Source organism: Poecilia latipinna, unplaced genomic scaffold, assembly GCF_001443285.1.
Source record: "Poecilia latipinna isolate Pla-1442-1.1 unplaced genomic scaffold, P_latipinna-1.0 Scaffold1858, whole genome shotgun sequence".
Classification (NCBI taxonomy): Eukaryota; Metazoa; Chordata; class Actinopteri; order Cyprinodontiformes; family Poeciliidae; genus Poecilia; species Poecilia latipinna.
Window position 1 is genome coordinate 118,581 of NW_015114474.1, and position 11,909 is coordinate 130,489.

Sequence of the window (11,909 nt, forward strand, 5' to 3'; positions counted from 1 at the left end):
TTTTTTCAATAATCCTCAAGGTGCTACAGAACTTTCAATAACACCACTTGATTGTTTGGTAACACTTTATTTGAAGGGGGTTGAATAAGACTAACATGACATTTTCATTAACATGACATAACACCTGTCATGAACATGAATAAGCCTTCATGAATATTTATGACTGTTGTCATAAAGCGTCATTCGGTAAATAATGACACTTTTAATAAGTCGACATTATTCAAAATGTCTTTGTTATGACAACTTGACATTAAAAAGGAAATCATTACTGTTTAAACTTTACCTTTAATAACATAAAGTTACCTCATTTTTAAAGTGCAATCATAAATTATTTTATAACAAATTTATATCAGTAATGATTTCTTGGTTAATGTCAAGTTGTCATAACAAAGACATTTTGAATAATGTCAACTTTGTATTAAAAGTGTCATAATTTACCGAATGACACTTTATGACAACAGTCATAAATATTCATGAAGGCTTATTCATGTTCATGACAGGTGTTATGTCATGTTTATGACAGTGTCATGTCAGTCTTATTCACCCCCCTTCAAATAAAGTGTTACCGTTTTTTTATGCTTATTTGTGCATTTCATGGATTAAAACTAAATTCAGGCTGTTTATTTGCAATTCCTCTCAGTACTTCCCAGGATCAGATGAACCTCTTCAGTATCCATACCAGTATTCAGATGAGGCACAGAGCAACTCTGCAAACAGTACAGGTAACGAAGAATCTTTTCAATTTTCTACGACTGTGTCTGTTCTGGCTTCATTATGTATTTAGCTTCATCTTCTACAGATAATACATTCTGCAGTGCCATTTGAGATTAAAGGAACATTGTGTTTTTTCCTTTGATATCTAAACAATTTTTATCTCAACACCTTTATTTGTTATGCTTTGTTATAGGCTGACTTTTTAACTCTGTATTTTTATTTTGACAGAAATTATTTTTTAAGCTCAGTAAATATTCTGTTAAATCAGAGGGATGTAAAAGTAATCAAAGGAGATGTATATAATTTAAAATCTTGTATACCTTCTTGTTTATTGGATCTTAGTTTCATATATGGACTATACTGGGACCAGCACAAGCAACAGAAGTGATGTAAACATGGAACACAGTGATTCTCAAGGAAGCAACGACACTATCAAGATCACTCCTCAGTTTGCACCTCATTTCAAACCGAAGGTAAGGCCAACATTATTGTTGGGTTCTGGTTAGGCCTGTCATGATAACAAATTTTGCTGGGCGATTAATTGTCCCAGAAATTATTGGTAATATTGTTGTTTTCAGGGTTTCGCCCAGAAAACTTGCTAAGCCCGGTGGTTGGGGCGCCGAGGCAGTCCATCAGCGGTCCACCGTGTTTTTGTATTAAAAGATGTTAAGTAGACAGGAAATGTAAAAATATTACTGGGCAATTATATGTTACGGGAAAACATCGCCAGTGAAACGATATTTAAACCCACAACTGGTCTTAAAAACATCAAATAAAATAAAAAAAAACAATTAAAATGAATATTAATTATTTGCACTGTTTAATCCAAATTAAGTCAGTATCTCCATAAAACCGCTCAGCTTATAAGGGGCCCCATAAATACTAATATTTTATTCAGATTTCAGCATACATAAAATAAAAGATTTTAAATTGTTTAACATTTAAATATAAGATTTTAAGGACTTGGCAAGTTTACTTTGTAAAAGTTCAAAGAACAATTGTCATAGTTGGATTGTTTTGTTACCGCAGCTCCAATCTGATGGTATAAGTTTAATCTTGGAGTTTGAACTCTGTTTGTTCACAAATACAAATTAGTAAACTGCAATTATAATTTACTGCTCTCTAGGTTGGCCAGTTAAACTACTTACCCTCTCCCAGATTAAATCTTACATAGAAGCTGTTACAGGTGCTGATGTTTTTAGCAACAAAAGGGGCCCCTAAGATAAATTCTACTCAAGCCCTCATACAGTCTTGGACCGGCTAAGATGAGTTAAATCCACTGTCTATAGAGATGTGCAACAAATGGGAGATTTAATTTACTGCTGCTAATGTGGCTTTGGTAACTCTTCCATTTCATGTTTGTTGAGTTTTTAATAAGTGCCACAGAAACTGTTTTGGTTGTTTGAGTTTAAGGGACGAGAGTTTCAGATCTCTGCGCGGCCGTGTGCATTAGCTCTGGTTGACTAAGTGGACAAATGGTTTGATGCATTGTGTAACCGAAAAAATAATGCTAGAAAAAAATAATAAAATAATATAAAACCAGCGTGATGCATGACTACCAGGTGAGCACAAAAGCTCGTCACCGGTCTGACCCTGCATAATGAGGTTAACGCTGGTTCATTAACCACTAATGCACCGGCCAACCAGAACCACATACATAATGTGTGCGTGTTGAGATGTAAACACCTCTTTGTTCACAAAGATAAATCATTCTCACCACTCGCTCAACACACCTCTGAAAGCATGACTGCAAGTAATTCCTGCAGTTCACATACAACTGCGCAACCAGATCTAACGCAGTGGGGTTTAAACTCTTCCCTTGACGTAAAGTTCTGGAAAGAAACTTAATTCCTCACCGGTGGTTGAAGTAAATATCTACACAGGTCAGCCTGTGTCCAGTTTAAGTGAAAGGAGGCACCCGCGATCTGCGCTGAGGTAAACTTAAGAGATCAAACAGGGGTAGAGCACGAGGCAATGAACAGAGGCGCCAGCGGTGTGATTGGTCTGCTCTCCCGGCTTTAAAGGCATCAACTATAACCTTTCTTCTATAAACCTATCTTTTAGGAATAAATATGCTCTTCCAGTGAAACACTCAGAGTAACAGAGATGATTGCAATCCGGCTTTGGAAAACAAGCAATGCTTAGTCTGGCGTGGGGGCTAGTAAAGCATGGCCTGCCGTCAGGCTTGTAATACACTGGGGGAAACCCTGTGTTTTGAGACCATTGTTAACTAATATAACAATAATAAGGTTTGCAGGAAGTTGCTGCAGAAATGCTGAAGATGCTTTTTTTTTTGGCTCTAGTGGCCTTTATTTGATAGTTAAATGACAGGAAGGCGGGTAATGAGAGAAGGGGGAAAAGGTCACCAAGGCCGGGAATCGAACCTGCGACAGCTGCGTCGAGGGCTAAGGCCTCCGTATGTGGGTTGTGCTTAACCCCTGCGCCACCACAGCACACCCAAGATGCTACAGATTCTATAAGTCTGTTGCTGAAAGCATCATCTTTTCTACCGTCATCTTTGGGGCAGCAGCATCAGAACCAGGGAGCTAAAAGAAGAGGCTGTGTTCTTAAAACAGTCACGGAACATGGATCAGAGGTGGAACATTATCCGTGTGGAGTGTAATTTAGTGGTTGCTCGGATCACGTTCTGTGATAATGCTTCTTGTCTAGCTGCAGTACATCAGGATGCTACTGAAGGAACTCCTCTCTGCAGTCACAGTCTAGCATGATTTTAAAGATGGTCCTTCAGCTGTGACTTGGTTGGCATACATTTTGTCTCCCATCTCCTGTTGGAGAACTCTGGGAGCAATGTTCTCCATTGAGTTTGGTTGACTACAGGTGTACTCTCTCTAAGGTTCACAGAGTTCCTGGCTTACAGGGCAGTGTACCTGAGCTTCAATCTCCTCATACCTTTCTACTGCCCAGGTCACTTGGTTTGTGTACAGTTGGTTTATAAGGTGGTTTCCTCCTGTGAGATGTAAAGGTTGTGATCTGAGACTCTACAGCAGTGCTTCTCAATTCCAGTCCTCAGGCCCCCCTGCTCTGCATGTTTTAAATGTGCCTGTATTTCACAACAGCTGATCTAAATGATTGCATTACCTCTTCTGCAAGCATCAAGTGCTGCAGAAGCTTGTTAATCACCCAGGTGTGTGGCAGTAGGGAAACATGCAGGGGGGGGGGGGCTGAGGACCGGAATTGAGAAGCACTACTCTACAGGGATACAATTACCAGGTAAAGGTAAAGGCTCTTTGGTTTTGGCTTGAGTCCAGCTTTTAGGAGCTCACTTCACAAAAGACCTGACTATAGAACTTAAATGCCTTTTTCACCTCTCTTTATGCAAGTAATACAGTTTAATATCCTGATGGGTTTCCTTTTAATAATTGTTTTTGGAAGGAAATTATTGTTATCAACAATATCTCTTTTTCTTTCTTTATTTAGGGAGACCCACTGAGAACTTTACCCTTGTCCAGAGGGGGCAGTGTTGAGAGCCTGCCAGCAAGAACACAGTGCTTTGCATCCTCCGACAGCAAACGAATGAGTGCTGACCTGTCTGAGTTGGAGCCTACAATGCAGATTACACCTGCAGGTACAAGCAGACATCACACTGCACAAAAATATGAAGGGAGTATGAATTATTAAGAGATATTTACAGTTTTTATTGTTTGAGATGACTTTTAAGAGAGTTCTTTCCACAGACTGAAGTCATTTTCTCTTAATTTACCTGGATATTGTCACAACTCTGTAAGCTTCATATATCAATGTGTTAAGTTTGTTTTAAAGCTTAAAGGCTTGCAAGAAACAGTGGTCAGTCATGTTTTCCTCTACAGGCTGAGAAATAAAGCAGACACACCACTGCTTTCATTTATGCTTCAGCGTTTGCTGTGTTGTTTTCTAGGCTTTGATGCTGCTTTAACAAACTGTTTCTGTAATGTTCTCCACAATGTCAAGCATTGCAGATGAGTGCCTGCTGATGTTGTGCTCAGAAGTGTTGCACAGCACTGCTCCTGGAATGGGCAGGGTGCATGTTTTTCTTACAAGTTCATTCTCTGCTCTGCATGTACATGACCCATATTAGCAGTCATGTTGTGAGCCCAAAGTCTGTCTCAGTCTGCATGCTTGTTGTGTACGCAGCTGTATGTGTGTATGTGTGTTTTTGCAGCACGCAGCCAGTATAAGCCAGGCCATCGCAAAACTGCATCATTCGGGACCATTCTGGATGTCCCCAAGATCGTCGTCACAGGTATCACTGGATCCCTGGGCTTCCTGGTGACTGGACAGAGCTTGCTTGACTGAGCCTGTGGGTTGCTGTCAGCTTACATGGTTCTCTCATTTGTGTCAGTTTCTACTTGTTTATCACCACTAAATTTCCTGGCTGTTTAGTTTTCTGATTTACGGTTGTGTTTGTGCTGGCGCGAGGAAACCACACGTTGTCTCTCTCCTCATTGCTTTCTGATTTACTTTTTAGTTGACAAAACCAGAACATGAGTTACTATTAAACTTTCTCATCTGAGTTTGCAATTTCTAAAATCAGTTTTTAGTGGACTGTGACTTTTAATAATTCACTGGAAAATCAGTGAGAACATCACTACAAGTCAAGTGTGCAGATGAGTCAATTTTGCTAACTCATGGCTCTGTGTTCTGTTGTCTTCCTGTCTTGACTGCAATAAATCATGGGCACAAAGAGTAAATTGGCTCACCAGTTCTTTGGGCTTTGTCCTTGACTTTCATGCATAAAGGACTAAGAGAAAGCATGACTCTTTCTTCCTCTTTTTCTCTATTTAAATCCATTAACTTTGCAAAAGTCATTTTGATTAATTTCCTTCGCTTTGAGGGTCAGAGCTATTATTACTAGCAGAGATATGAATATGTAGGAATGGGGACAGCTCTGGGTGTCAGAAATGGCTTCCGTTCACAGCTCATATGAGAGACACTGAATTTGACTAGATAAAAGGTTAAGAAAGTCATTGTGTCTTTAGTGTCACTTTTATGCTTTTTATAATATGACAATTATGAACTTAATACCAAGAAGAAGTCTCCACTAATATTGATACTTGAATCTATTTTTGATAATGATTTAAAAAAAAAAAACAAAAAAAAAAACAATTTTTTTAGCTGATCTTTGTGATGCAGTCCAACTTCATCTGGTAAAGGGAGATCAAAATCATTGCTTTAGATCAGAGATGAACTCCTATCAAAATGCATTCTGATAGCAATATCCAATATTAACATTGCTGTTATGGCCAATAAGATGTATCAATTTTATATACCGGTGCATTTATATTTGTCATGATCTCATAGCCAGCCCGCATCTCTTTCCAAAACACACACACAAACACTAATCGTTGTTTTTCCACTCTTATTTTCTGGTAACTGTTTCTTAGATAGCTTCAGTATTCAATAGCCTACCTTGAAGGATTCATAAGATGATTTTCAAATCTGACATAGAAGGTCTACCTTATAATAAAACTATATAGAAAAGATTCTAAAAGTGAAGTTTAATTTGAAAAATGTACATTCGCATCCCACAGCACAAAGGGACATTATTTTGAACATCTTTTAGCACCTATGAGCCATTTGTGCAGCATAGCTATTCAAAGAGGTTCAACAATTCAAGTGTCAGTAACATCTAAACTTGTTTAACTCATAGTTTTACCTAGATCAGGGTTAAACTTTGTGTACATGAACTTGTTAAAATGTCAACATTGTAAATGTTTAGTTTAGCAAAAAGGAATTCAGAAAGTCTGCTCTGACGCGTTTTGTGTTGTGTGCTGTGTCCTTGTTTACATGTGTCCTCATGTTTCATGCTAAAGTGTTTCATAGAGCATAATATCAGCCAGAGTTAGATGAACCCTTACATCTGGTGTAGAATAAAATACCTGCAGAATCTGGTTATTATATAAGCTTGCAACAACACATTATGTCATCTTCTATGCAGATGTACCTTTAAATTTGGAACTATGATTCAGATGTGAACAATGAATACAAATTGATTTCTTTTAATCTTGTGATTAGAAGAATCCCAAAGCCCTGTTTCTGTTATTTTGTCAGATTTTTCAGAGAATAGCTGAAAATGTACTTAATTGTGGTCTATTGAGATATATATTGTTATTGTGACATGAAATTGTCCATATTGTGATATGAGATTTTTTTCCCCCATATTGGCCAGCACTAGATGGAAGATGTGTTGAATGCATGAAGAAAATGTGCAAAAAGTCAGAAATTCAAGGAAGCCCCTGAAGTCTCAGTAAAAAGCATCTCTGCTGCTCAGCATATCAATATTAGCAGTTTAAATTGATGACTTGTAAAAAAAAAAAAATGTGTGTGTGTGTGTGTGTGTGTGTGTGTGTGGGTGTGCGCCCAATAGATTTGTCCTTGACAATATGTATTGCACATATTTGTATGAGTGGTAAAAGCAGAGACTTTTACATAAAATGTAATGTTACAGCACATTAGTGGGTTATAATTCAAATTAAAAAATACTTTATTGATCCCAAAGAGAAATTAAATTTTGTTGTAACTCATTAGTTCAAAGTCTTCAAAGAGTTAATGCAGAGAGTGATGGCTGTTGGCAGGAAAGATCTCCTGTAGTGGTCTGTATTACAGTAAATCTGAAGAAGAAGCCTCTCAACTTGTGTCCTATGGAAAATCTTTGTAATCTGACATGAATTTCATATTAATAAAAATACAGTATATATGCGAGGACAACGGTTGACGTTTTAATACTTTTTACATGCTACATATCTTCTGTGGCTGGTTAAAACATGGACACCAGCAGTACCTTTCAGTTCTGTTCAGCCATGTTGGCCAAACATTTGTTCATTTGCCTTTAATTCAGCCCAGGCTGTCAGTGCACACTCATTAATAGAAGCTGTTGTGGATTAAAGTGATTACTGGAGAAAACATTTTAGTCTGCCTTCAGACTGGGATTCACCTTCCAGCAGGACAGTGAGGCTAAACATGCAATCAGACTTGCATATATAAGTCTGATTACTTACTTATATTGATCCAGATTTAGTTCTGGATCAAAGTCCAGAACTAAATCTAATCTAAAATCTTTGGCAAAACAGTGACTGGCCACAGACACTCACCAGTATCTGAGTGTGCAGGTTTCCAAGATTCAGTTTTTAAAATCGCTAAAATGGCACCGAAATACTGTAATTGCACTAAAACATGATTCTATTGAGATAAAGATGCATGCCACACTCCTCAGATTTGAATTTACAAGAAACAGCTGAAACCATATTTCCTTTGCCTATCTCATTACAACCATATTCTGCTTTTTGTTGATTTTTCACATCAAAGCAAAGAAAGATCTTGAGGTTTGTGGTTGTGTCATATTTGGAAGCTTGACCAACACAGATGTATGAATGCACCTGTATGTGTGTGCTGGACTGGAAGCAATGAAAGCTCTCTTCACAAACCTCCAACTCTATAGTGTATTTTGGGAGGCCTGAACATAAACCAATGATTTAGTCCCATGTGGAGCAACAGCAGGGAATGCAGCTCCCACCACAGCTTCCTGATCCTCTCAGGGTCTCATTCTGTCCCTTGTTTTTGCTTGCCTTGTCCTCTTGTCCACAGCCACCTGCGAGGCTCAAAGACGCCGGTCTGTCCAAGATCTGCCAGCTATTGGCACAGAGTCCAGTCAGGTAAGGCAGTAGTAGCATCATCTGGAATTGATATTTCTAATTTCAATACAGATTGTTGATGTGTTGTGTGATATTAACTTGCCAAGAGGCAGAAATTGGAATTCATTGTGATATTTGTAATCCTGCTTTGAAATCTAGTGAAGTTTTTTTCACAAATGACAATGAGAAAATTTGTCAGGATCGTAGAGTCAGTGATGTGGTGCTCAATCATGTATTATACTATGAGGGTCACTACCGTTTCATCAGAGAAACAAATCAATCTGAGTTTGATTTGTTGCGACCAGAATAATTTAGTACATGAGAAATGTTGAGCTCATCCACAAAGATGTTCACACCTTTGTTAGCAATGCTTCACAAGAAAGTAGAAAAGGATCAACTTTTGTTGCTGTTGTTATGGAAAGATTTTTCTTTCACTGTTGTTTATCACAGTCCACGTATCAAGTCCAGAACACACTGATGTGAATTAGGGAAACCTCCTGGGAGAGAGGCTTTTAGGTCAAAATGGGTAGCTTTATATTGCATTAATGTTGAAATGTTGACAGTCCTAGTGTTTTTTTTAATGTGTGATGAACTGCATGTTTTAGTTCATTTTTACTTCAGGCAGTCTGTGTGTGTGAGGGTTCTCTGTTTACTGTGTGTTTTTCCTGTTTCAGGGGAGCAGGAGCAGCAGCCGCTCCTCCAGTCCCAGTGTGAGGCCACCTGACAAGTCGAACAGCAGAAGCTACTTCCCCCATGACGATCCCACAGGTGATCCCACACTTGGAACACAAACATCATCTGGACATCAGCTTGTCTTACCTAAGATTTCTAATGAAAACCTCTGCATGACATTACTTGTGCACTGTTGCTTCTGTTCACTACCTTGTACATTTTCTTCACACATTTTATATTGATACTAAAAGTAATAAGTTTTGACCCCAGCACCATCTTCCACATGATTGTTGAGTTCAGTACATGGCCTTTGGAGAAATTTAAACAATATCTTGGATGGCTTTCTTTCAGTTGTGGTCCTCTTTGTGCAACTCTTTTATAAAAGAGTTAGAGTTGTAGTGTGCACACTTATTAATTGATTAATTAATTAATGCTTGTCCTAACAACAAATTTTATAATTTGAGCTGTGCAATTCTCTCCTTGCCTAGCCAGTCAGTTGAGGTGTTGCTCGGCAGAACATGCCTCCATGTCATACTCTACACATGAGCTGATTGGTTGGACAGATCTCTGGGAGATGTTGTTGTAGAACAGGGGTGGACAAATCCAGGCCTCAAGAGCCGCAGTCCTGAAACCGTTATATGTGTCTTTGCTTCAACACACCTGAGTCAAAGAATGAGGTCATTAGCAGGACACTGGAGAACTTGACTGCACTTTGGAGGTGATTCAACTATTTGATTGAAATATGTTGAACCAGGGAGACATGTATGAGTTGCAGGAGGACCGGCCCTCCAGAACCTGGATTCTACCACTGTGGTAGAACCTAGCTCTGCTGAGCTCTCTGGTCTGCATGATGCTGGATGTTCTCCAACTAACGTCTGAGACCTTCAAGGAACACCTGTGCTTCCAGCACTGTACAGAGATTAATCACACACAGGTCACTCCATTTCCTTATTCAGTGACTTCTGAAAGCCGTTGGAGACATTCTGGACTTTGTCTTTGCGAATCACCGTTTATATTTGTACTTGTAAAACTTCTAAAAAACATATTTCGGGTTCAACTCCACTTTACAATTAGGGCTGTAGTGATACAATAATCTCACGATACGATACGATACGCGATATTCTGCCCATGATATGCAGGGGCGGATCTAGCAAAAATATTTATGGGGTGGCAAGAGGGGGGCAGGGATTTTTTCAGGGGTGGCAGCATATGCCAGTATCTAAGTATGAATCTAGATAGAGATGTGCCGATACCGTGATCGGCGATCACCGATCATACACTTTTTCACGTAAATCGGCCGATCGATCGGCACACCTCTAATAGATAGATAATATGTCTCACTCTCACATTTGGCTTACACAGACCTAACATTAGACTTAATTTACTTGTTGCAAAATATTGTTTTTAACTTGCATTGTTTCAAAATGAGCTTCATGTAGCACTGAGGATTAAATATAATTTCTTAATATAGTATAGTTAATTATTTTTATGTATTTCATACTGCTGCTAATTGATATCTATTACTGGATTGGACTAGTCTCTATGTGATTCATTGTGTCCAGAAAACCATTTTATCTCAATGCAGGACAAGCAGAAATCTGTCACAAAAATATTAGTAGCGCTATCATTTGTTATCAGGTATACTATTAAATACGACTTAAAATAAAGATGAGAAAACTGATGTTTGATAAATTGTCCATGATACAAATCTATAAACAGTGTGATTTCTGTTAGTTCTGTCAAGATGCAAAAGGGGAGGATTTTTCTTATGTTGGTCAATCGTTTTATTTTCAATGCTGTAGGAACCGTAGTTTGACGACTGTTATAAATATCACCACGTTTTACAAACAAAGGGGATTATTTCAGTTTTTGTCGCTTGTTTAACTTTTAGGAATTGCAGCTGCTGCAGTGCGTCACAATAAAGTTGCAATAAAGCTGATAAACAGGTGAAGGACCAAACTAGACAGAACCACTTCAGGGTTTCCTCCAGAAAACTTGCTAAGCCCGGTGGTCAGGGCGTCGAGGCGGTCCACCGGTGGTCCACCGTGTTTTTGTATTAAAAGATGTTAAGTTGACAGGAAATGTAAAAGTATTACTGTTTAATTATATGTTACGGGAAAAGATCTCCAGTGAAATGCTATTTAAACCAACTGGTCTAAAAACAACAAATTTGCACTTCTGTTTAATCCAAATTAAGTCAGTGGCTCCATCGGGCCCCCAAGGGTGTCAGGGGCCCCATAAACACTAATATTTTAAAACCGACCACAAATACATAAATGTTTATTGAGATTATCAATGCTGTTAAATTTTATTCATTTTTTTAGGCATACATAAATTAAATGATTTTAAATTGTTTAACATTTAAATACAAGATTTTAAGGAGCTGGCAAGTTTACTTTGTAAAACTTCAAAGAACAATATTCATAGTTAGATTGTTTTGTTACCATAGCAACAATCTGATGCTGTCTGTTTAATCTTTGAATTTACAAATACAAATTAGTAAACTGCGATTATAACTTATTGCTTTTTAGACTGGCCAATTAAACTACTCCCTTGTCCCATATTTCACTAAATCTAACACAGAAGCTGTTAGAGCTGCTGGTATTTTTAGCAACAAAAGGGGCCCCTAAATCAAATTCTGCTCAAGGCCTCACGCAGCCTTGGACCGGCCCTGCATGATGAGGTAATCTGCTGCACTACGCAGAGATGCGCAGCAACGGGAGATTCAATTCAATGCTGCTAATGTGGCTTTAGTAACTCTTTCATTTCGTGTCTGTTGAGTTTTTAATAAGCGTCACAGAAACTATTCTGGTTGGTCGAGTTTATGGGACTCGACCATGTCTGGAGTTTCTCAGATCTCCGCGCGCATTAACTCTAAGTAGACAACGCATTTGA

The 11,909-nt window shown here is 38.5% G+C and overlaps 1 protein-coding gene across 4 annotated transcripts in view; it reads left to right on the forward strand.

Annotated features, from left to right (window-relative positions):
- Nucleotides 1–9,280, forward strand: part of LOC106934785 (mitogen-activated protein kinase kinase kinase 7) — a 47,271-nt gene extending 37,991 nt beyond the window's left edge. For 3 of the 4 annotated variants that reach the window (XM_015014901.1, XM_015014900.1, XM_015014902.1), the window contains exons 10-15: nt 641–722; nt 1,057–1,187; nt 4,153–4,300; nt 4,874–4,954; nt 8,296–8,363; nt 9,017–9,280. In XM_015014901.1, coding sequence (XP_014870387.1) covers nt 641–722; nt 1,057–1,187; nt 4,153–4,300; nt 4,874–4,954; nt 8,296–8,363; nt 9,017–9,256 — 750 coding nt within the window. In that variant the 3' untranslated portion in view covers nt 9,257–9,280. The remainder of the gene's footprint in view (nt 1–640; nt 723–1,056; nt 1,188–4,152; nt 4,301–4,873; nt 4,955–8,295; nt 8,364–9,016) is intronic. The other variant, XM_015014903.1, reaches the window with a different exon arrangement.
- Nucleotides 9,281–11,909: the final 2,629 nt, after the last annotated feature.